Raw genomic sequence first — 25,569 nt, forward strand, 5'->3', positions numbered from 1 at the left:
TTTTCTCTTGTTTGCAGTTTGTTTATTTGACTTTTATTTCAATACACTGCTGAAATTGCAACTGTCTTCCTACATAAGAGCTTGTTTGTTTCTCATTGATTTTTAAAATGCAAAAATTTTGTACCGTTTTTTTCCACCCCAATGAAAAACTCACTAGATCTGTTTAAATAGGACAAGACATGGTCTATGTTTTGGAATAGCATACTACCATACTACTCATAATATTTCTTAGTATATATATTGTGCATAGTATGTAATACCTGGGTGGCCATTTGCCAGTGTATACATGCAGAACACGCTGCACAGAATACTGTAATCCACAATGCAGTGTATCATATTTGGATGATAAACATGCTGCAATATGATGTCCGTGATAACAATTAGCATAGCACTGTTCAGAACACGTAAGGTTGCATATTTCATACTGTCTCACTTAGTATTTTATATTAAGCAGTATACAGTTGTGTGCAGCTTGCGGTAGTAATGTGCTCGAAGCCTAAATTCTGAAAGGCACAGAAAATGAATAGTGCATTCTACGGAGCCCCTAAAGGGACATGGATGGATTTTCTTGCTTAAGAGAGTCATTACTGACAAATATCTCATCTTGTAAAATGTTTGTTCACTGTTCAGTACTGCTGCTCCCTATACATGGAAAACAATTGATCACAATTTTGAAAGTTAAAGTAAAAAAGCAAACACGCGTTCAAAAGCAATTTCAATACCCTGCAGGTGCGAACTGGTAGCGGCTCTCTGATACCCGCAAATTATATAGGCCTACAATTTTAATTCACCAACTGTTCACCAACTTCCCAATTGCAAGGGAAGACAAAAAGCATTGAAATATATTTTCCTCCCATCTCATTATTTTTTTTTCCATCACTATGTCCTTTTGGGGGCTCTGTAGAATGCATAATTTCCTTTCTGAACATAGAATTCGGCTTCAGCCACATTCCCAGTTTGCAGTATGCAAGTATTCCATTCTAAACATAGCCATTGACTGTTCGCCATTGATTTTTTCTAGTAAATATATATCCCAACATTTCAGTCTGTTACAAAGATTCTTAATGTACTTCTATACTAATTCACTATGGTCTCAAAAGAGAAGAAGGTAGCCTATTATAAACTTTTCTTTTAAAACTCTGCATCTGTGTCACATATCAGCGGACTTCTTCACAATCAGCCCTTTGTTTATCATTCATCTTGTCAAATGTTTTTGACTGAACTGATTGATGCTCATGATGTGAAACATGAGGTATCCTGGTACTGAATGGCTCAATTTAACTGCATAGGAACATATTTGCCATCCTCTTTTAGGCATACACTATATACAAAATCAACAAAACCAACAACACAACATCTATCCACACAGTTACTGTGGAATCATGGGAGCAGCCTGAGATGGGACATGGGAACAAGTTCTCTGATTGTTCATCTACTGTCCAGGTGCGTACGGCCAGCTGATGGAGCTTCCAGAGAGCTGCATGTCCCGGATAAGCGTCTCGATTGGCGTCTTGCCTACCAGCCGCATGAAGAAGAGTTGAGAGATGAGGTTGGCGGGAACAGCTCTCAGGGCAGGCAGGCGCAGCAGGAGTCGGCCAAAACGTTGGGGCTGACCCGGATACTGTATGCGCTCGTACTCTGTCAAGGCCACCTGTGCTTTCTCCTGCAGGCTCTCGATGTGAGCCGGATCTGACAGCCCACATGCATCTGAAGAGGAACACAGAGTTTACAACACTGTAAGTGAAATAACAGTAAACACTAAACAGTGAGTGCAATGGATATTTGGCATTGTTATTTTCTCTTTTACAAAGATAGATAAGCTTAAAAAATAACAACACTTGGCCTGACTTGGCCTCTTAACTTTTTAGAAATCAGTTTGTGAAGAATGACATGGCTTGTTGTAATGCCTGTAGCTACAGTCATTCTCTAGAGTCACTGTAAGTGTTATGAACGGTTATCTTGCCTATGCCTTTACTAAGATGTCCTGAGCTGTGGCTTTACTAATATAACATGTTCGGAGGTTTTAATATGTCACTATGCTTTTACTACAGTGTTTTGCGGGCTTTTAGCATGTTGCTATGCCTTTACTAGTCTAAAGTGTTCTGAGGGCTTTCAGTATGTTTGCTATGCCTTTACTACAGTGTTTTGATGGCTTTTAGCATGTTGCTATTCCTTTACTTAAGTGTTATGAGGGCTTTTAGCGTGTTGTTATGCCTTTACTAACATGTTCTGAGGTTTTAGCATGTTGCTATGCCTTTACTAAGGGCTTTTAGCATGTTGCTATGCCTTTACTAACATGTTCTGGCTTTTAGCATGTTGCTTTGCATTTACTAACATGTTCTGGGAGGTTTTAGCATGTTGCAGTGTTTTGAGGGCTTTTAGCATGTTACTATGCCTTTACTAACATGTTCTGAGAGGTTTTAGCATGTTCTTATTCCTTTACTAAAGTTTTCTGAGAGGGTTTAGCAAGTAGCTATGCCTTTATGTTCTGAATGATTTTAGCATGTAGATATGCATTTACTATATGCAGTAAATTATATGTTACTATGTGTTATCGTGAGAGGTTTAAGCATTATTTTGCATGTTTTAAAAACATGTTCTAAGTGATTTAACATGTAGTTATGCACTTACTAACATGTTTTGAATGTTTTTTAACATCTTGTACTGAGGGGTTTAGTAATGATGCTCTGCATTCACGTGTTTTGAGAGGTTATAACTTTTTGCTATACCTTTACAAACATGTTCTGAGATGTTTTAGCATTTTGTTAAGCCTTTCCTAATGTCTTCTTAGGGGTATTAGTATGTTGCTATGTGTTTACTGAATAGGTCATCAACACCCTCGACGCGGCACAGCGCGGAAGAACAAAATGTTTGAGGAGACTATGAGGCTGTCAGTCACAGCGCCGATGTGGATACTGTCATTCAGAATCACAGATTTTTCTGTTTGGAAGCATGACCAACACAAGAATTGTCACCGGAAAATGTCATCTGAACTAGTAAGAAACATCCACTTTTGTTCTGGTTCTGACATTGCAGTAAATCGCGCTGATTAAATCTAAGAATCGCTTATAAGTTATCATATCACGCAAAACCGTGCAAATTATACTTTGTTCTCAAATTGTAAATGTTAACAATGTAAGCAAGCACTGCGTTACAACATGTAATGTCCTTCCGATATGTATCCTTGTTTCCGCATGGATCCGTTTCAGTCTTTTTTTCTGTAGCCACTCCGAAGTCCGAACGAAGTCTTTTGCATTTTACAGCTGTTGTTACTGGTGATTGCCGTTTGAACTTTTCTGGATCCGCCATCAAATTGATAAGTTTAATTATATCAAGTGCTGTGAGAAAAGGCCATCTCCACCTCCAACATCCTCACACAATATAGCCTATTAGCCGAGACTCTTCTTCATGTGTATAGATATGATGTAATGACTCAATATAGCCTTCTAGCTGAGACTGCTTCTTTATGTGTACAGATGTGACATATTGTCTCAATATAGCCTACTAGCCGAGACTCTTCTTTATGTGTACAGATGTGACGTATTGACTCAATATAGCCGACTAGCTGAGACTCTTCTTTATGTGTACAGATGTGACGTAATGACTCAATATAGCCGACTAGCCGAGACTCTTCTTTATGTGTACAGATGTGACGTATTGACTCAATATAGCCGACTAGCCGAGACTCTTCTTTATGTGTACAGATGTGACATAATGACTCAATATAACCGACTAGCCGAGACTCTTCTTTATGTGTACAGATGTGACGTAATGACTCAATATAGCCTACTAGCCGAGACTCTTCTTAATGTGTACAGATGTGACGTAATGACTCAATATAGCCTACTAGCCGAGACTCTTCTTAATGTGTACAGATGTGACGTAATGACTCAATATAGTCTATTAGCCGAGACTCTTCTTTATGTGTACAGATGTGACGTAATGACTCAATATAGCCTACTAGCCGAGACTCTTCTTAATGTGTACAGATGTGACGTAATGACTCAATATAGCCTACTAGCCGAGACTCTTCTTTATGTGTACAGATGTGACGCAAAGATGATGCAAAGACATGCTTGAATCTCCCGCGTACCACTGTCCACCAGTACCACTGGAATTAAAAGCATTATTACAAGCTTACCACTTTGAATCGAGCTAAGGCAAGCTGATAGTTTTGAACACTGGCTGGTTATGTATTTTCTCAAATATGTATTTTGTATAATTTTTAACCCAAAAAAAGCTACAGACTGCAGCTTTAAGAATGACTTCAGTGCTGTTCTTTGTTCTTTTCTCAAAGAAAAGCTTAAGAGTTGTGGCTAAAGCCGATTCGAAAGACTGTTCGCCAGTAGCAGCAGCAGCAGCAGTCATCTTCAAGTTGCAGGGAACCGTTGCAACTCTGCCATCATTATGTTAAGCCCGCATTGGGCTTATACACAATGATATCATTACACATTACATATATACAATGTGATTGGCCTGACTAGAGTTTGTTTTTTCCAGCTCGCAAGCCAACGGAGAGTTGCTAGACATAATTCGCAACAAAATATAATTTCCTGCCACTAGGGTGCGTCTAGATTTCTAGGCTAACAAGACTGTACTTTTGGAATATATTTTTAACATTCATCACTCACCTGGTGAGAAAAGAGCGATGGCTTTCAGACAGCTGTATTCAGCAGAATCCACCTGCAGTCGACCCAGTTTGTCCACCTGGTCCTGGAAGACCCGCACCTGGTCCATGAAGGACACAACACGGTCAGCGGGCATAGGGGAGGAGTGAAAACCAGCAGCTGCTAGTAGGGGGGCCGTGTGCAGGGGCAGAGCCGATTGAGCTGCATTCAGGATGAACAGTTCACTCCAGCTGAGCCTCAGAAGAGCCACCTGCTCCGACACGGGCAGGTCAGGAAAGTACGGAATATTCCGGGCCCACTCTATGGTACTGAAGAGCAGTCGGGCTGCCAGCTCACATATATTGTCAATGCCCATGATGGAGCTGTTGGCTCCTGCGAGCTGCTGGCCGCACTGGGCTCCGTAGCGGCTGTTGGGGTACGGCTCTGCTCTCAGCAGCTGAGAGATGAGTTCAGACACTGGCTGACCATTATAGAAATCAGCACCCATGCCCGGACCTCCTCCAACATCACCGCCTGCTCCAACCATGGAGGCTGGGCTGATGCCTGCGTGTGAGGGAGGAATTCGACCACGCTGGACCGCTGGAAAATAAAATAAAAAATCCAACATATTATAAACAAATAATGCAAGTAACATAATTTTATGTTGGAAATAGTTTTTTTTTTCAGGACAACTGTCAGGTATTTAGTAAAAATAAACAAGAATGTATGTACAATGTTTACATTACACATGTTACTGGTTTGCTGACCTTCTTTCCTCATACCGACCCGGAAGCACTTCTTCAGACGGCAATACTGACACTGATTACGGTGGTGCTGATCAATCTGACACTCTCTGTTTGACCTGTGAAGATAATTTACATAGTTTTGAGCCGAGAAAGTACACGAGATAACAAAGAGTAATTAAGATTTAGCACTTTTCCAAAGATAATGAGCGTTCAAATAAACAGAGAAACTGTAAATAGAAGTTTGTGAACATCATTTACAGATTGAATTTGTTTTGTCATGTTGCATGATTAAAACAAGATCAATTCTTAATTAAATCAAATTTAAATAATGTTTTCCCTGAATATGATTTAAATGTCTGCTTGGGGTATGTTTACTGGACAATAATGTACTAAATCAGTACTTAAGTTTTCCCTCTGTGATTTTCATGTACAGACGACAACGTTTTTGCCGATGTCATTTTCTAAAGAAACACCATCCTAAAGACTGAATATGCGCATACGCATTTAACAATGTTTTTTTTTTTTTTATAGTTTACACAAGAGACGATAATGGTAACGTTTTTAAAAACTTTGAATCCCCATTTTAAAACTTTGCGTTTTCAGGCCCCCAAAACGTCATTGTCGTGTAAATGAAAGGCCAAAATGAATAACGTTTTTAGTTGAAAACGGTGTTGTGTAGTCCTTTTTTCATTCTAGTGTTATCAATTCCTGACATGGAAATTTTGTGTAGAATAAACATATCTTGGGAATATTGTTATATTGAGACTTGACATAACTACACAAAACAGTCTTAAGTACATATCAGCTTTACTGTAATTTAAGACACAATCACCTTTATGAATGAAAAAATAAATAAATTATCTTGGATTGTGTAAGTGTCTTCCAATTAATTGTCACAATCCCTAAAACTGGTACAACTAAATTTGCAATAATTTTTTTAGTTTTTCTAAAATAAGAATGACTTGCCTGTACTTAATATTGATGAAAAATACATCTTTTGTCATTGTTAACTCTAATGGAAACTAATACACGCCAATAAATACAACTATTTCAGTTGCAGGTTATAATCCAAAATATAAACCTGAATGTATTGCTTGTTTGGGGAATTATCCTCTGTCCTTCATGAGCTGTCGTGTGAAGAGCTCTCGAGTGATTCTCAGGTAAATTATCAGTCGTATAACCTTGGTACAAACACAAAGGACACAGTTCTGTTCATTCTTTCCAAAAGTTCCCATGGCAGCAGGGCTAATGTTAGATCTGCTGTAAGAGACCGATTACACACAACTTGCACAAACTGTGTTTCGACAACCATGTATATGTGCAACATTCAGCTGTAATGGCTAGGTATTTTTGTGGAAATGGAAATGTAGCACGTTGCTCGGAACAACACAATCACAGAAAAGTAAGTTTGCAGTTGGTTTGCAAAAACTCAGATATCAGGAACTGTTGGTGATTAATTCACTGGTGGACATGCTGTTGTTGTTTTCATACATTTGAACTCTTGCTCAACTTTGTTGCACCTTTTAAAAATGACTTGCGGTTTCTTTGTCATTGTCAGTATTAATGCTCATCAATAAAGGATCGCTTGACTGTGTCCGAAATCGCACACTCTCTTGAGTAGGTACTTCTTTTGAATAAGTAAGTACTTTATGTGTTCTATATTATGAATGTAATCTGGACATACAACATTCGCCATGTTGTCATTATCACTGCCATTCATAAATCATGTTGCTTGCTTTTGCCTACTAGTACTGAGAATTATTTCACCTACTAGTATGCGATTTTGTATGGCTAGTCGTTTGTTGCATTGTACCTGGTTCGGACAAGGTGTAAGTCAAGTCAAGTCAAGTCACATTTATTTATATAGCGCTTTTCACAATACAGATTGTATCAAAGCAGCTTCACACTGATAACATGAAAGTAGCACAACACAGATCAACAACATTGCGAAACACTAAATAACCCCAACTGAGCAAGCTCAAAGCAAGCCAAAAGCAAGGCGACAGTGGCAAGAAACCAAACTCCATCAGATTGGATGGAGAAAAAACCTTGGGAGAACCCAGGCTCAGTCGGGGGCCAGTTCTCCTCTGGCTTACATTCATATTGTTTAAATATAAATATTAAATATAAATATTGTTTATGAATCAAACGGCGCCATAACATATCGCAGGCGTTGAGTCGTCTCTTCACAGGCGTTGAGTCGTAAGTGACCTGACTGGTGAAATACGATTATGCTTAAGTAAGAAATGATTTGATAATTTGTTGACTCGCTGAAAATGGTCTAAATTTAAAACATTATTACTCGATTAACATTGTAACATGATTACTTTATTTATTCATCTCCTCTATTACAGGCTCTGATTCATGAGTTGTTAATGTTCACTCACAGACACTCTTATTTTTAACGTGAGTAAGAGGTTAACAGAGTTCACAGAAAGTTCAGCCAAATTCCTTTGCTGAGCTACATCTGGAAACTGAGCGTGGGATTGGCTGTTGTGTCTTACCAGTCACAAATCAGTTAAGGGGGGTTTCATTTATGAGGGAAAACGTGAACCTGTTTGCTTAACAATGGAGGACAGCAATGCATAGATAGATAATGCATCTGTGTTTCTCACCTGCAAGTGTAGTTGAGGTTCCGTCTGATGCTCCTTTTAAAGAAACTCTTGCACCCTTCGCAGGTGAAAACGCCATAGTGCTTGCCACTTGATTTGTCTCCACACACACCGCAGTCCACCACGCAGGCCTTGTCCTCCTCACCGCCTTCCACGTCGCTGGTCCCTGCCCGGGGCGAGCTCCCCTCCTCCTCCCCCCGCAGGTAACCTTTCTCAGCGAGTCCATTAGCGCTGCCGTTGGGGTTGGCCCATCCCCCGCTCACCATGGCCATCTCTGTGTACACCAACAGGAGCTGCTTGAGAAACCTTCCCGCGTCGAGAATTCAGAGCCGCCCCGGAGCGAATCCCTTTAAGCTGCAGACAGTAAGCCGAACAAGTCAGACTTGGAGGAAAAACACGTTTAACAGCACTTTGAAAGACCTCCAAGGCTTACCAGGCTGACATGTTATTGCCGCCAAATGTCATATCAAAATCCTGAGAGGGAAGCACTGAACCCTGTTGCTTTTCTTCATGTCCTCTAACCACAAAACCTCTGAAGATCTCAAGATCCCTTTGATTCAATGAGCAGTCCAGAGTTGAACAGCTTACCTCGCCCTTTTCACAGGAAATGATAAATTACACATAAACGCACCCAGACTTCGGGGGAAAAGACAAGCTCATCCACATGCTGCACAGCTCGGAGACGTGGATAAAATGAAACTCCTTCTCAGCTCGCAGCCACTGTGATATTTCACTAGGAAAGCCTAGTCGTCAAACCCCCTTCTAACCAACGAGTTAAACCAGTTCCTTCTGTGCAGAGAAACACGCCGTTGTGTTTAGAAAGGTTACGGGTATTACAGGTCAACAAGGTTCGGCTCAACCTGCCAGTGTTATTTGTATTCATTGGTTTTAATCACCTACAGAAGAAAAATCACTTGATAGTATCTTGATAGTTTTCACTAATCTCACACAAGTTTCAGAAGAGTTCCCCAACAGTGTTCTCTGAAGGTACCAAAGTCTTTGAACTCAAACATTTCCCCTAAAATTCTTCAGAAACCATGTTAACTGAGATATCAACATCCATTTTATAGTTGTATGCTTTAACTGTGGTCTAATTTGTGTCTACTTTTACTTTCCCTAAGGGTTAAGAGAAACATCTGAGAGTTGATAACTGATAACTCCAGTCCCCTCGGACTATGAAAGAGCAACATCTGAGCAATAAAAAGATCATCTGAGGTTATCTAAACTTCATACAATCCAAAAGAAACTGCCTCCTTTAAACTGTTAATGAAGAGTTGATTTGTAAACAGCTCTAAACCACAATGCCAAACATGCAGACAGCAACCTGGGTAATGATAAACAGAACTCAGCCCCCACCCTTCTCCTCAAGGATCAAAGTTCAAGAAAGTTCCTTGGTCTTTCTCGTTGTTAAACAACACAATCCAGAATGCCCTTTCAACTTGCTTCTCACTGTAGAGAAGGAAGCACATTTTGACCATGCAGAGGAAAGTCCAAATACGACACAGTCCTTCCGTACCTTGTTTCGTCAGTGCCGGTTCGTCCGGCCGTATGGTCTACGGGGCCTCAGCATTTCCAGGAACTGATCCGAAGCTCTTTTAGCCGTCTACCACTTCCCATCCCCTGCTTTTCTCCATTCATCAGTAAATCATGAGATCCAACAGTCAGGAGAGACAGCTGACCCGAGCGTCTGTGGTGACTGGCCAACAAACCTTGCACTGTTCTCTGTCTCTCTCTCTCTCTCTCTGAGTAGTGGCGGTTGAGCGAGCGTGTGTCTGTGTGTTCAGGGATTTGACACTGCTATTCAAGCCCTCTGGTTGCCATGGTGCCGCCTGCCTTATAAGGGTAATAGAGTCAAAGAGCAGTGAGTGGGCTGTAGCCACTCTACACAAACAACCAGGAATGTGTTACCACACACACACGGTTAACCCCTCAAGGGACGACCATAGGTACACTCAGCATGCATCTTAGGATGGTGAAGACTTCCTAAGTGAAGATCTCAACATCAGAAGGTAATGATAAGGTGTGTTAGAGTGATTCAAATCAAACTACATGACAGACTATAGACAAATATTTTATGTTAAAGCTACAGAAAGTTACTTACCAAACTTTGGCTTGGACAGTGTCAAAAAAAAAAAACAAAAAAAAAAAACATTCAGGCCTTGTATTTCATCTTATTTCATCAATCATAACCTAATATTATTAAATAAGTCTTTATTTTATATAGATATATTCTGGGAGGGTACTTTGCGGAGCAGCTGTAAACGTAGTGTATTTGTGCAGTGAAGAGCTTAGAGCTGATTTGTTAATCTGATTTAGAGCTTTTTTAGATCACTCTTGGAGGAGGAAGCTCACGGAAATCTTTTTGTCTTCTCATCTGATTGTTTTGGCTTTTGCCCTGCTGAGAAAACTGATGCTGGTTTGGTCATGGTTGGTCTGGTTTCCAAGCCTGACCTGATGTCAAACTCTCCTAAAACCAGCAAACATGTTTGTGAAATGTCACAAACATTTATTTTTATTATTATTAATCATTTAGGCTAAATATTTTTTAACTTTTAAGTTTTTTTTATTTTTATTTTATTTATCTTTGACACTCTTAAATGACTTATTTATGATACAGTATATTCTAATACAAATTTTATTGGTCCTAGTTTGACATTTTCCAAGTCATGTTTATTCTTTTTAATCATTTAAAAATTTGCATCCTACACATTTCAAATGGCACCTTTTGAGCCATTTGTTTGCTTGCTTTGCTGTGTTTGTTTTCCCTCTGTGTTTCTGGGGTTGAATTGTTGGTCTTTGATCTGAATGGAATACAGCCTCTCCTGGAGTCTCTCTTTCCAACATACAAAAGGCAATATATATCTCAAATTATCATAGATAATTTGCCTATAGTACATGTATGAGCACACATTTGAACATCCAGTCATAATCTCAGCCCTTTCAAATGAATAACTTCAATCTTTAAATTTTATTCTGCCGTTAATTTTTTCCTTTTATCATCTGTATTTTAGTATCGGCGTTTACAAAGGTCTTATTCTTGCTATGGCCTTACAACATTAAAAGCCCAGACAGTCTGAGCTCTTGGTTCAGGTGTTGAGGAATGTGGTAAGTGGATTTTAACCATTTCATAGGGGCAAAACCTTTTGCCCGAGCAACACGCAACACTCAAACACACACTGAACTCGGCATCTATTAGCGTCATGGGCTCTCTTACCCATAGGAGAGGTCTGTCTCCTGATGTTGTGGGACCTTTGACCTTAACAGAGAGACTGAGCGTCAGACACTGACCAGCACGCCGCAGCAGGCCGTACAGGAACATCTGCTAGGGCCACAGCGGAGCACGGCAGGGCCAACAATCAACATCCTCCACCCTGAGAAAAACAGAGAGAGCTGCCCTCATTCGGTGGGAAAGTCACACTTGAGCAATTGTTATTCAAATAAGTTGACCTCAGTATTGATTACAAGGTTTTTAAAGATCTGTTGCACCAACTAAATATTTATTCAAGTGTTCCTCTAAACAAAGGTGGAATAATTAAAATGATACTTGATTATGTTCCTATAGAATCGATAAATAAATCAAATTAAAAATAAAATTAGTAAAAATAGAATACAATTTTATTGAATTGTATTCATTTAAAATGAAATATTTAACTTTATTCTCTACGTTTCTGCAGCTTTTGTGTAGTTAACTTTTCTAAACTAGTGGAGAGAGAGACAGCTCAACACACTGCGACTGAAGAAAAGACATGCAAATAGAAAAAAAATAGTAAACTAAGAAACCAGCATTAGTTTGACAAAATTCTCTGCTAATACTCACATTGCATCAGCATACAGAAAAAAGGTTGTGTTGTTGAGTATTTGTAGCACGTTTCTGTATTTGTTTGCGTTGTAAGTTTCTGGTTGTGTTGTGAGTTTCTGTTTCTGGTTGCGTTGTAAGTTTCTGTTTTTGGTTGCGTTGTGAGTTTCTGGTTGCGTTGTGAGTTTCTGTTTCTGGTTGCGTTGTGAGTTTCTGTATTTGGTTGTGTTTAGAGTTTCTGGTTGCGTTGTGAGTTTCTGTTTTTGGTTGGGTTGTGAGTTTCTGTATTTGGTTGCGTTTTGAGTTTCTGGTTGCGTTGTGAGTTTCTGTTTTTGGTTGGGTTGTGAGTTTCTGTATTTGGTTGCGTTTTGAGTTTCTGTATTTGGTTGCGTTGTAAGTTTCTGGTTGCGTTGTGAGTTTCTGTTTCTGGTTGCGTTGTGAGTTTCTGTTTCTGGTTTCGTTGTGAGTTTCTGTATTTGGTTGCGTTTTGAGTTTCTGTATTTGGTTGCGTTGTGAGTTTCTGTATTTGGTTGCGTTGTGAGCTTCTGTTTCTGGTTTCGTTGAGAGTTTCTGTATTTGGTTGCGTTTTGAGTTTCTGTATTTGGTTGCATTGTGAGTTTCTGTTTCTGGTTGCGTTGTGAGTTTCTGTTTTTGGTTGCGTTGTAAGTTTCTGTTTTTGGTTGCATTGTGAGTTTCTGTATTTGGTTGCGTTGTAAGTTTCTGTATTCGGTTGTGTTGTGAGTTCCTGGTTGCGTTGTGAATTTTTGTTTTTGGTTGCGTTGTGAGTTTCTGTATTTGGTTGCGTTGTGAGTTTCTGTTTCTGGCTGCATTGTGAGTTTCTGTATTTGGTTGCATTGTGAGTTTCTGTATTTGGTTGAGTTGTGAGTTTCTGTATTTGGTTGCGTTGTCAGTTTCTGTTTCTGGTTGCGTTGAGAGTTTCTGTATTTGGTTGGGTTGTGAGTTTCCATATTTAGTTGCGTTGTGAGTTTCTGTATTTGGTTGCATTGTGAGTTTCTGTTTTTGGTTGCATTGTGAGTATTTGCAGCACATGTGTTGTCAAACTGATGTTTTAATTTGCTGGTGTTTTTTTTCTATTCGCATGTGGGGTTTTTCCAGTTGGAGCATGTCAAGCTTTGTGCTTTTTTCTGCGCATTTCTGTATTTGGTTGCATTGTGAGTGTTTGCAGTGCAATTCTGTATTTAGTATTTGCAGCACATGTTGTGAAACTGATAAAGATGTTTTCTTAATTTGCTGGGGGGAGGTTCTATTTGCATGCGTTTTCTTCAGTTGATCTCTCTCAGCTGCTGTATTTTTATATATTTATTTGATACATTTATCACTGTTGCAAGATTAAACATTAACTTTAATGATTAGCAAAAGTAAATAACTTGCAGTAAAAATGCAGAACTATCATATTTGCAGCTGAGAGAACAAGTGCAAGAAGGAGGGAAAGAAAAAGGGGTCAGCTGGGGTTATTCACTGGGCTCTAATACGCTCAATGAAGACATCTTATTGGGTAAAGGGATTACAAACCTGCTCGCTTTAGGCCCATGCTGCCTGCTTTCACCTCTAAGATTCTTACTCTCTTAATCCGTCTCTTACTAGAAAAGAGAGTTAGGGTTTTATGTGAGGTCAGTGTTTGTGTGGTGCTGTGGTTTTGGGTCAGTTAGGGCTGTGCATTCAGACTCCAACGCATCCAATCTAGCAATGACACAGTATGTTATTTGAAGGGTTAGTTCACCCAAACACTGCCAAGATAATAATAAAAAAAAACACTATAAAAGTAGTCAACGTGTCCATGTGCACGCTATAGTCTTTTGAAGCCATACAAGCCATTAATGTTTAAAAGTCACTGCTCCCTATTCACTTTTGTATCTACTAAAAAGATCATTGTGGACATTTTGCTAAATATTTCCATTTCAGTTCCATTAGTTCAGTTGGGAAGGAGTGAGTAGATGTTTTTATTAATTTATATACACTTTAATAGTCTGTAGGTCATCTGACATAAAAGAAAGAGAAAAAGAACTTTAAAAATCACTCATTTGATCAGGGTCAAACCTTTCTTTTATTTATCTGAATAGCAGCATGCTTTACTGCTAAGTGCTGAGTGTGAGAGGTTAAGAGTGAAGAAAGGGAGGGCCAAAGGAAATAAGAGGAAAACAGTGTAAGAGGAAAAAGAGAGCATTGACGTCTGTGAGAAAAAGAGCATCGGCCAGCCACAATCCCATGCTGTTCAGGGGGAAGCGTATTTAAATGTGACATGATGTTTGGGGTAAATGAGGTGACCTTAACCCTGTGGGTCAAAGCCTGCTGTGTGTGCGTGTGTGCTTTCGAAGCGGGCGCGGGGTCCTAATAACCCATCCCCCGTGCTGTGATTGACGGCTCTTGTTTTTGTGGGTTTTTTCCCAGGGATCGGAACATCCCTAAGCTCTCAAAACACTTTGCACGACACAGATGCTGCTGGATTGTGTGACATGCTCTTCATGATAGATTTTCGTATTTGAAGTTCCTGCTTTGTATGACGTCTGTATGAATGTGAATAAGTTATGAATAACTAAATAATAAACAGTGTGCTACATTTTTAGGCTTATTTTAAAATATGGGTAACACTTCATTTCGATGGTCCACTTAGACATTCTACTATAAGTGACTTTGCAACTACATGTCAATTAATTCTCATTAAAAGACTGCCTGATTAATATCTGTTAACAGATAATTTGGTAACACTTTACAATACTGGTGCACTAATATGCATTAATTCATGCTTGATTAATGCACAGGTTGTATAATGAAGAACTAAACCTTTAATTAATGATTACTGCATCAGCAACTAATAAAGAGTCTATATGATTAATAGATTAAAACATGAATTGCTATTAATTCAATGTGTCATTGTGTATTAATTCGTTAATAACATATTTTATTAACTAATAGTGTAAATTAATGTGTTATTTACCACAATTAGTCAAAGCTATGCACTTCAACTTACAGTTGTCTGCTTTAATTAATCGTTAGCTGATGATCTGCAAAGGTTATGACTTTACTTGTTGGGGCACATCATTATTAACTAGTCATTTAGTAATTGTAGTAATTTGCACATGAATTTGCACTAATAATGAAGTAATTAATCATGTATTAATGCTTATTAGTGTACCTGTCATATTATCTGGAAGTTGAAATACAAGGCTTTGGCTCATTCTGGTAATTAACATATTAATTCACACTATTAGTTAAAAATGAGTTATTATGGAATCAATCCACAATTACATATTTAATTAATAACAATTCATGTATGAACTAATACATTAACCTTACAGACTCTTAATTAGTTCCTAATGTGGTAATCAACAATGAATAGCTTAGATAATCATTAGTTACACATTAATTCAATATTATCTGTGCATTAGTTAAGCATGAATTAATGCTTATTAGTGCACCCATATTGTAAAGTGTTACCGTTTATTTTGATGCACCCTAACAGACATTTTACTCACTATAAATAACTTTGCAAGCACAAGTCAACTTATCCTACAAACACCTACTAATACTCTGAGAATTAGTTGACATAGTTGCAAAGTTACTTGTACTTAGAAGAATGTCTTCAGCGAACCATTGTAATGTGTGTTTCCCGTATTTTAAAAAAGAGTTCAGTTAGAAAACTCTATATTCGGAAAAATCAGAAATCCAACAGACAACTTTTTGTGTTTGTGCTCAAAGACAGAATGGGATGCAAGCAATGTATACTTTGGGACAAGTATTTGAAACTGAAACAGTCCGTTAAATCTTAAGCCAGGAACACACCAAGCCGACGGTCGGCCGTCGGGCAGTTTTTGTGCGTCGGCCGACTAAGTTTCCTCGGTGTGTTCCACATGGTTCTGTGCCGTCGGATGAAAATAGGGCTTTGTTTCACCCGATTTGAAAATGTTGAATCGGCGTCGGGCCTTTGGGGAAAGAGAGAACTCTTGGCTGTTCAGCTTAGTGAAAGCGTCAGTGCACGAGAATAAAAGCAAAACAGCAAGCAAAGAGGTCAAAACGGTAAAGATAGAAGGCTGTTCTTATGTTGCGTCATCTCACCTGAGTGTTTCTTGGTGAATATTTCAATATTAACAAGAGCGCAGTGGAATAAAGAAAGTGTTTAGCAGGATTGATATTCAAAACGGTAAGCACGTGCTGCTTTGTTTACGGTATGTGTATCTGCAGCCGGCAGCGTCGGTTTTCCTTTTTGAATAATGAATATAGACTAATATATCTGCAGAAATAGACAGTTGTCTTATTTACACGCAGGTCCAAAACACACATTATGGCTGACAGTCGGCTGCAGTTCCCTCGGTGTGTTCAAGTGCAGCTTTTTACCCAGACGAGAGCGGACGAGAGGCGACAACACAGTCGGCATTCATCAGCGCTAGTTCGTCGGCGTCGGATTGGTGTGTTCTGGGCTTTAAAGGACAAGGAAGCCCTGAAAAGACGTGAAACTCACCAAAGATGTGAAACTCAGAGTAGTCAGGGGTATTCACTGATATGTGAGATTTCACTGAGATGCTTTCCAACAGGTTTTGTAGTTTTTGTCCAACTCCATTGACTTGACTTGGGACAAAAACTACGATAAAAACTTTGTCAGTGAACACCCCTGACCACTCGGGCCAGCAGCATGTCCAAATATCAAGCTTAAAGGGTTAGTTCACCCAAAAATGAAAATTAAGTCATTAATTACTCACCCCCATGCTGTTCCAACCCCGTAAGACCTTCGTTCATATTCGGAACACAAATAAAGATATTTTTGATTGAATCTGAGAGCTGGATCACTCTTCCATTGGCTTCCTAAGGGACTGGCTCTTGACGGCCCATAAAGTCATTAAAGAAAATGTTTAAATGTTCCATGTGCCTACAGCGGCTCAATTATAAGTTTATCAAGCGATGAGACTACTTTTTGTGCGAAAAAAACATAAATAACGGCTTTATTCCACTATTCCATTACTTCCTTATGGGCGCATGCGCGAGAACTGAGACGAGGACGTTCTCATTCGACCACTTCTTGTTACCGGCTGCTCACCGCTTAGGAGTTTTACCGCCACCTACCGTATAAAATGATGATCCATATATAAGGCGCTCCGGATTATAAGGCACACTGTCGTTTTTTGAGAAGATTAAAGGCTTTTAAGTGCACCTTGTAGTGCGGAAAATACGCTAATTGAAAAGCGTATGTACAGCGCGCATCTTCCTCTGCTTGTAAACAGAAAGTTTTGCACTTCCAGCTATATCAGCACATCATCTTATACGATAGGGGGCGGTAAAACTCCTAAGTGGTGAGCAGCCGGTAACAAGTCGAAGGAGAACGTCCTCGTCTCAGTTCTCGCGCATGCGCCAATAAGGAAGTAATGGAATAGTCAAATAAAGCCGTTATTTATGTTTTTTTCGCACAAAAAGTAGTCTCGTCGCTTGATAAACTTATAAATGAGCCGCTGTAGGCACATGGAATATTTAAACCTTTTCTTTAATGACTTTATGGGCCGTCAAGAGCCAGTCCCTTAGGAAGCCAATGGAAGAGTGATCCAGCTCTCAGATTCAATCAAAAATATCTTTATTTGTGTTCCGAAGATGAACGAAGGTCTTACGGGGTTGGAACAGCATGGGGGTGAGTTATTTAAATTAAATTAATGACTTAATTTTCAGTTTTGGGTGAACTAACCCTTTAACCGTTCTAGTTCATCAGAAACAATCTTAAAACATGACTTTGGGTGTAAAATACAGAACTTGTCCTTTAAGTGAATGTCCTTTAAGTGAATGTTAGGACAAAAATGATACTTGGGGGCTGGATCTGGGGAGGTCTAGTTTTGGTGTGGGTCTGTCCCCCGGAGGGTCTGGTCTCAACTACACCTGGTTCTAGATCAAAGTCTCAGTGAGATTCTGGTCTGTGCACACCTCGGGTCCTTCCTTTAGTGCAAGTCAAGAGGGTTTTTTCCACAGATTTTATCATCATCACCCACAAATTACTTTATGGCTGTGATGAAACAAGAACGTTCTTGTTTCATCATTCAGTATGACGTTTTTCCACATCCCTTCAGAGCTGAAGTGAGCGGTTTATTCAGCACAGAGCTATCAGAGACATAATCATTATCTTTATCCAAACGATCCCTAAAACTCACATCTTCCCCAGCAGGCGTGTTCAGGGCAGAGTCTGTGTTTAACGTGACCCCATGACCCCCTTTATTCACCAGCTCCTACAACAGAGAGCAAATCCTTTAACCCTGGGGGTGTGACACTCAACCTTTGCCACAGCTGCAGTCAGCTGGCCCGGGCAGGACTGAAAGACGTGGATCAGTGAAAAGCGAAGACAATTGTGCGAGTCAGGCTCCTCTGACCTCTCTCTCTATTGTGTGTCCCTCCCTTCCCCCTCGTTTCTACTGTGAGAGCGATGGTGAGGCCGAATCTTCACAGGAAGAGTGATGCTCGCTGGGAAACTCACTCCACTTCTGACATACACTGACCCATTTTCTGTGATCTGTTTTTCTGAGACTCACAAAGAGAAATGCTTTTAAATGAAAATGATTATGCAGCTGCTTTGTTTCGTAAAGAGGGAAAGGTCTCACACGAGAGGGTGTCAGAGTTAAAGCGATTGCATAACGATCTCGGTCAGCGCAATTGTGACTTAGATGAAAAAAGCTGAGATAGTATTTTTCTAATGTGTATACACCTATTGTTGGTGTTGTTGTCTGCTTTTATACAGAAAACTACCAGTTCACCATAGTATTTAAAGTGTCAAAAACTTTAATGTAAATGATAAATAAAATGCACTTGCAATTTTTTACAGACACAGTCGTACACATAAAGAAATGAATAATACTTATAACACACAATGAATATGAATGAATAATACATTATAAATGTGTATTTAAAATGTACACTCACATGAGCTGAGTTACGTATATCAAGCCTATCCAAATGACCTTTGATTACCTGATGGGACGCATAGTGTTATAAAAATGCAAGTAAATATTTACATTTATTTAAACATTGATTTTCAGTACTTTGCGTATGTGACAGACGACACTAGTTAGTAGTTTTGGTGGCAGGACTCCAGACTGCAACAAAATGGTCGCATTTTTGTGACATTTTTGTGAATTTGCCGTAGTATTAATAACATGGCTGCAAAATTTAGTGAGAAGCAATCAAATCTGGCAAACAATTCTCTGTTATAAACCACAGATCAAACAGTGCTGAGACATATGCAATCCAAGAGAAACATTGTGCGCTTATCAATCCACAACGACGCTAACTGTAACCATGGTATTGTGCCAGAAATAATCTAATGTTTTTACATTTCTCATCTCAGGCTTCGTACAACCTTTTAAGAGTGAAATTCAAGCCATTTTTCATGACTTTCAAGAGTTTTACACTTTTTTCACCACTTCATAGCTCTAAATAATCATCATTTTTAATGTTATTTTTAACGTAATAACCAGTAGATGGGGGAAAGGGAGCACTTATTGACTTGTTAGCCATTTCCAGTTGCTGAATCTGAAATCGCCCCCTAAACCCTCAATCCCTATTCCTTACGTTAGTCTAATACTGTTTACTTGAAAGAATGAATGAAAACAAGTAAGCTAATTTCAGACAGCCGTAGAGCGTACATCGGCTGTACATTTGTTATCGCGGTGCAATGTGGGATAGAATGAGTGTACTCAATAACATCCACTATGGTTTTGGACACTACTACAAATGGCTGTCCCCTCAATTGATGCACTATTTAAGGGTATAGGGGTGATTTCGGATGTAAAAAAAGAAGGAAAAGTCGCAAAGTCTCATGAAAAACAAAAACTTTTCCTCAAATTGTAACTGAATCACACAGAAAGCAATTAAAGAGCGCTCCTTTTATAATCCCTGATGCTGTCGGTATGATACTAAAGTACAACAACGATACATTCAATTAGAGAAGAATACTAAAACAATTCCCAATAAAATTAGATTTTTGCATGTTGATGTTGTTAATTAACTGCCCTTATTAATCTAAATCAATAGTAATATGATTTAATTACCTTTATGGTTACAAATTCCCCCAGCGTCACCAAATAAGGTGCTGGTGCCAGTGACGCCATCAGTAGAACTTATTGGCACCAGACTGACTGCTCAAATGTTAGTTTGGAGCCTGGGTGGTTCTAATTAGGTGATAAAAAGTTGTTGCAAACATTTTACAAAATGCACATACTCATCATGAACCAATAAAATACGCAAGGCTTTACTTTTTACTACCAAATAATACATAATATCTCAGTAAAAGATTAACCTTTTAAGAGCTAAATGGCACATCCTTGGCAACAATTTAGTGGCAATTTAGTTTTTAGGAGTTCAGTGGATTATATGCTGAGTATTTCTAAGTCAATCATTACCCAACCTCACCAGGCATTGGCCTTCGGAAATATTTGTCAATGAAATGAGAACTGTGCTGTAGCGTCTTTTAGAGTATGGTCTCCTCTCTCGTCGACTTCATAGCTTCCAGTGTGGCACTTAGCTCAGCCTCCTTGGCAGCGTGACGTTCGTTCATTACTGCCATTTGCTTCTCCAGACGCCACAGCTGCTCCTGGTGCTTTTTCCGAGAACTTCTGTAAGTGCTTGAGATTTTACTGTTGAAAAAGATGTTTGTGATTGATCCTAGCATTCCCATATTTGGTTGACATTTAGCTGTACACTGATAATGTCAATGCTAACTTGAAACAGAAAACTGATCGCACTAGTCTGAGTGGGATTCAAACCAGCATCAACTCAAGTGAGTCGTGGGCGCTAACAAGAATGCTAGTGAGTCTCTTGTGACCAGGAGAGTGAGGGTTTACTATCACAGCCTTTACACTGACACTCATCCCCATAAACTTCACTCCCATCTGGGTCACGGCACCAATGAAACTTGTAGTTTTTACACCATTCCAAACGAGATTCAAATCTACATCAACTAGCATGGGCATTGCATGCACTAACACGGACACTGACAGTCACAAGCATCAGAGCTGGACAGTAACAGAGTACATTTACTTGAGTACAGTACTTAAAGGTGGAATAAGATTTTTGCATTAAAATATCCCAAAATCACAAGGTCAGTGTTATATATTTAGTTAAGATGATAACTGACAATATTCCAAATGTTTCAAACAATGTTTAAATCGCGAGAAAATGTAGTTTTTAACCAAGGAAACGGGGCGTGTGAGCTGGGAGTCGCCAGTAAACCGTGTCATCTCCGTGTTACCTCGGTTTCCGCTCGTACTGCGTGTAGTCCTGGACAAAAGCGGAAGTTGTAGTTGTGCGTTAGCGTCTATCAAGCAACAAACGTCAGCTTGTTTCACGCATTTGTTATGGAATGGAGCACAATTATTCTTTAGCGATTGCACCTGGTTCTGTCTACAAAGACGAGTCTCATAAACGCAAACGTCAACGAACGGGTCAACCAAACGACCCATGAAGAATTTGGGACAAGATAATTAAAACCAGCTCAACGTCGGTGTGGAATTTCCTAAATGGAGAGAACTTCGTGAAAAACTCTAACTAGAAAGAGACGCCGATCTTGCATGTGTTTTACTTGACAGGTGAGTAACACCGTGTTCTGTATTCAAATTTCATGTCAGTAAACCATGCAAAAAACAATTATTATTGTTGTTAGAATGTCTTGTTGTCTATGCATATGATGTGAAAAATCGTAAGGTCATATTCACCGCAAATACTTCTCGGAATGTGAACTGTTGGCTGTATCTTAGAAAACGACGTTTATCTGAAAAGTGTTTCAACCGTCCCGGCTCTCCCCTAACATCTGTGATAACTAATTTACTTTTAAACCTTACTTTTCTTGCAGTTATATCAGTTTAATGAAAAACAAGCATGTCATTAAACGCAACAGTTATAGAAATCGAACTTTACCTCATCCATGACAACTAATTTTCGATTCCCGTCTGACTGATTTATACTGTCTATGATTTATCCACGGTGGAGTTGAAAACAACAGTTCCCATCATTCCGCGTTCTTCACGGCGTCATCAAGCAAAGCCGTTGTTGTTGTTGTTTTGAATGTAGCGCCCTCTAGCGGCATAAAATCTTACGTATTGTAGCTTTAAGTACAGTTTTGAGGGATCTGTACTTTTCTCGAATATCCTTTTTGGAGAGTACTTATGACTTTACTCAAGTACATTTGAGAGGGAAATATTGTACTCTTTACTCCACTACATTTCTATCCATAACTGTGAGTACCGGTTACTACTTCTAAAAAAAATTGGAAAAAACTTTTTGAAAAAAATGGAAAAAATAAAAAATCTCGGAAACCCTGAATGTTGTTGTTTCCCTCTCAAACATGATTGGATTGTGCAGGCGCCACTGATTGGGCCAGCCTATCAGCAATTAACTTCAGCTTTCCGCCAAAGTCAACTCCATAGTCAGATTTAGATAAGAAACGAAACAATGGATGAGGACACAGCAGGTCCATCCCGGGAATGTGCCGACCCATGGCCCCACTTCGCCAGACTATTTCAATTTACTGAATTTTCTGAAAATGTATTAAATGTTAAAGCAATATGGTAAAAAGATGAAAATGACTTGATTTTACTTTCAATTCCTTTTACGTTCTCCAAGGAATTAACATCAACATTTTTTCATAACTCCATGTGGGACATTTCTGTCCATAAATGTAAGCACTGTGGCAGTAGTAATGCAATATTTAGAAAAATGTACTCTTGTACTCTTGATACTCAAGTACTTCAGTACTTTTACTTAAATAGACATCTGACTGTAGTACTTTTACTTGTACTTGAGTAAAATTTATTTAGGGGTATCTGTACTTTTACTCAAGTAATAAAGCTGTGTACTCTGTCCGCCTCTGACTAGCATCAGTTGCTTGTGTGCCTCTTGCTCTTGATGCCATGTAAGTGAGATTTACCTGCACATCTCTTACCAGCTTGCCTCAGTTATATATTATATATGACAGGATAGTTGTTAGCAAAGGGCTTGGGACTGTCAGAGAGTTTTAACGGATAACTTTTTCCAGGTCAGCTCCTGAAAGGGCTACCTTCCTGCAGACTTCAGTTCCAACCCTGCTCCAACACACCTAATTATCTGGTTCAGGTGTGTTTGACTGGGGTTGGAGCTGAAATCTGCAGGATGGTACAGTAGCTCTCTAGTAACAGGGTCTGAGACCCCTGCTCTAGGTATATTAGACCTTCTTGTTATAAACTGGGTGATCATATGACTACACACACAATTGTTCAGATAGTTATTATACTAATGATAGTGTTGTGATGTAAAGTTCATGTGGTTTTGGGTTACTTGTAGTAGCGGGAGAGACGTGCATTCTCTTCTCTGTTGACCCTCCTCTGAGTGGTGCTGTCTGTGACCGCTGAGTCCAGCGACTCACGTAAAGCTGCCACTCTCTTCTTCAGTGATTGCTCCCTGCAACAGGAGGTAGAGCATCCACAGGTTAAGTAATGTGTCTTTTTTCATGAACTGTATGGGTTTGTATGTGTTTTGATGTTTTTTCTCACCTTTGCAGAGCTGCTTGCAGTTCTCTTAGGATAGAGCGATTGCGAGGACCAGGAATTTCCCCTTCAACTTCTATATTTGCCAGGTTGTCAGCAATTCTCTACAATCGAGACCAAGTATGTCACTTTTCAGTGCTTTTGGTATTAAGACCTGGTATACACCTGGTATTAAGATGCATTTTGGTAGATCGGATCACAAGTGGATGACGCTAAACATTACGGGAAGCGCACTAGCCATGCTGAATTTAAACTTTGTTGGCTGTAGACCCAAGTCTGGTTTGAAGACGAAAAACATCCGAAGCACAATGTTCTCTCACCATTCCTGATTTCTAACACACACTCACTGTGTTCGGCATTGGTCTTGAGACTGTCAGAGCAGAAACGAAAGCTGCTGGTCCATTTACATTCTCTGATTTCCATCATCTTCAGGCCCGTTCAAATTTAAATTGCTTGAGCTTATTTTGTTCATTAGATCGAAAGAAAAAAAACACACATTTACCCGCCCATAGACCTCCCTTTGAAGAAATCAGGACAGAAGTGGTTGAAAGTGGACAAAAGAGATTAAAACACCAGGTGTAAACGGGCATGAGTCTCTCTCGTCTACCTGGGACCCGATCAACCAAAACACATCTTAATACCAGGTGTAAACAGGGCCTTAGATCAGCTGGACTTACCTTCTATTGACAAATTGACTACAGAAATTGCAAGAACAATTGTAACGTCAATATTTCAGGGTCTGAAGTATTAAAGTGACCCTATTAAGCTATGTTAAAGGTTCCTAATTTTGCTTTGGAAATCACCTTCAATAGGTTTATATGCATTCAAGGTCAATGTATATTATTATCTCTTATAATATACACTGCAGGTTATTATTACACCTATTACCATATCTACATTTCAGCTCTGGAGGCTATACAGTGATATTGGCCTTGCTTTTTATGTATAAATTCCAGTTGGGTCCTCATCCTGTTGAAGTGCATGCAAAGTGGATTCGCAGTGGTAAAAACAGCGGTTTCTCAACATGTCGACATCACAAACCAAACTGTTTAAGGGTGTTTAAGGTGTTTAAGGGCAGATCAAGGTAGACATTTTTCACTGGCAGTCAATGAAGACCATTGGCTGGCATAATTAGAGTTTGTTAAATTGTTATGTACGTATGTAACAGGACGTGAGACTGGAATTACCGATGACTCGTTTCAACGGTTCAGAATCGATTCTTTCTTTTAGGAGACAATAAGTTTTTTTGTCTTGCACTTTGATCTTTAAAACTCTTACATTTGCAAACAGCTATATTACAAACTGCATAAAAGGTCATATTCGAAAAAGCATAATAGGGGCACTTTAAACTTAAACTGAACATATAACCCAGATTAAATTGCATTTTGAGACCATGCAAACATAAACCAGTGGTGTCCTGCACAGCAGAATTTAGCCCTAGCCCTAATTAAACACACCTGGACATGCTAATCGAGGCCTTCAGGATCGCTAGAAACTTGAATCTAAACTCTGCAGGAAAGTGGCCATCCAGGAACAGGATTGAACACCACTGTCCTAAACAGTCAGAGGTGAAGATATCACATTGTGCAGGCTTATGAAGAAAAATAAGCTTTAAGGTCATTCCTATTTTTTCTCATATGATGTCAAAGCACCTGCTGGGTGGCTCTCCTCTCCTCCAACTCATCCCGCAGACTGTCCAGGATCAGAGCGCCAGCAGAATCTTGGGCACTCTGGACCATCAGCGCCAGGTCCAAACACCGTCTCTCTTTTTCCAGAAGCCGAAGATTCCCACGCATCTCTGACATCTCCTCCTGAGTAAGATTAAAGTTACGAGAAACTGTACATTTCAACTGTGAAGTAAATAATGATAAAACTGCATTGCATCACACTCATGACATATATATATATATATATATATATAAAGTATTAAAGATACAATATGCAAGATTGTTTCGCCACCAGGGGTCGCTAACCTCTTACAATAACAAAGGCGTAAAGGACAACTCTGGCGCAAAATGAACCTTTAGTCTAATTACACATTGTTACCTAGTCAACCGTTATCTGAGATTTGTTTTCATGATTGCCGAATGTAAATAGTTTTATCTCTAAAAACAGTTTAGCCTATAACGCTAGTATAATGCTAGTATATAGGGCATAGAGTAATGACAAATAAAAATCGCTTGTTATTACCACTAAAAAGGCTCAAAATAGCCCCACACTAACACGACAGCATAACAAGGGTCCCTACATTCAAACCGAAGCATTGAGAACTTTGTCAGTGTCCAAACAGTTTAATAAGCAGATATT

General features: G+C 39.3%; 2 protein-coding genes and 1 long non-coding RNA gene across 10 annotated transcripts in view; 1 reads left to right on the forward strand and 2 right to left on the reverse strand.

Moving 5' to 3' along the window:
• On the reverse strand, positions 1-9,738 carry nr2f6b (nuclear receptor subfamily 2, group F, member 6b). 3 transcript variants are annotated; one of them, XM_039667393.2, is made up of 6 exons: positions 9,482-9,738; positions 8,399-8,559; positions 7,969-8,319; positions 5,375-5,469; positions 4,632-5,207; positions 1-1,707 (listed from the first exon to the last, which is right to left on the reverse strand). In XM_039667393.2, the coding sequence occupies exons 3-6, from the start codon at positions 8,235-8,237 to the stop codon at positions 1,433-1,435; spliced, it is 1,215 nt and encodes a 404-aa protein (XP_039523327.1). In that variant the 5' UTR covers positions 8,238-8,319; positions 8,399-8,559; positions 9,482-9,738; the 3' UTR covers positions 1-1,432. The 3 variants fall into 3 exon arrangements, with proteins under 3 accessions (XP_039523327.1, XP_088981028.1, XP_039523325.1); XM_089124902.1 differs by lacking the exon at positions 9,482-9,738 and adding an exon at positions 9,322-9,462; XM_039667391.2 differs by lacking the exon at positions 8,399-8,559.
• Positions 2,583-24,306, forward strand: LOC120476403 (uncharacterized). The gene is made up of 3 exons (XR_005622152.2): positions 2,583-2,996; positions 23,277-23,382; positions 24,219-24,306. It is a non-coding gene; the product is annotated as an uncharacterized LOC120476403 (long non-coding RNA).
• The window catches only part of ushbp1 (Usher syndrome 1C binding protein 1), a 17,041-nt gene continuing 9,980 nt past the window's right edge, over positions 18,509-25,569 (reverse strand). For all 6 annotated transcript variants that reach the window (XM_089124901.1, XM_089124899.1, XM_039667389.2 and 3 more), the window contains exons 11-14: positions 24,915-25,073; positions 23,269-23,366; positions 23,054-23,176; positions 18,509-20,379 (exon numbers count right to left, since the gene is read on the reverse strand). In XM_089124901.1, coding sequence (XP_088981027.1) covers positions 20,214-20,379; positions 23,054-23,176; positions 23,269-23,366; positions 24,915-25,073 — 546 coding nt within the window. In that variant the 3' untranslated portion in view covers positions 18,509-20,213. The remainder of the gene's footprint in view (positions 20,380-23,053; positions 23,177-23,268; positions 23,367-24,914; positions 25,074-25,569) is intronic.

The sequence above is a fragment of the Pimephales promelas genome, chromosome 21 (genome assembly GCF_988280905.1).
Source record: "Pimephales promelas chromosome 21, fPimPro1.hap1.1, whole genome shotgun sequence".
Lineage (NCBI taxonomy): Eukaryota > Metazoa > Chordata > Actinopteri > Cypriniformes > Leuciscidae > Pimephales > Pimephales promelas.

Bases quoted from the DNA above. Each gene is read 5' to 3' on its own strand.
- nr2f6b (XM_039667391.2), bottom strand. From the start codon at position 8,237: ATGGCCATGGTGAGCGGGGGATGGGCCAACCCCAACGGCAGCGCTAAT. The intron at 5,208-5,374 runs GTCAGCAAACCA...TTTATTTTCCAG, and splicing joins GGTCGGTATGAGGAAAGAAG to CGGTCCAGCGTGGTCGAATT. The intron at 1,708-4,631 runs GTGAGTGATGAA...GTTCCTCTTCAG, and splicing joins CATCGCTCTTTTCTCACCAG to ATGCATGTGGGCTGTCAGAT.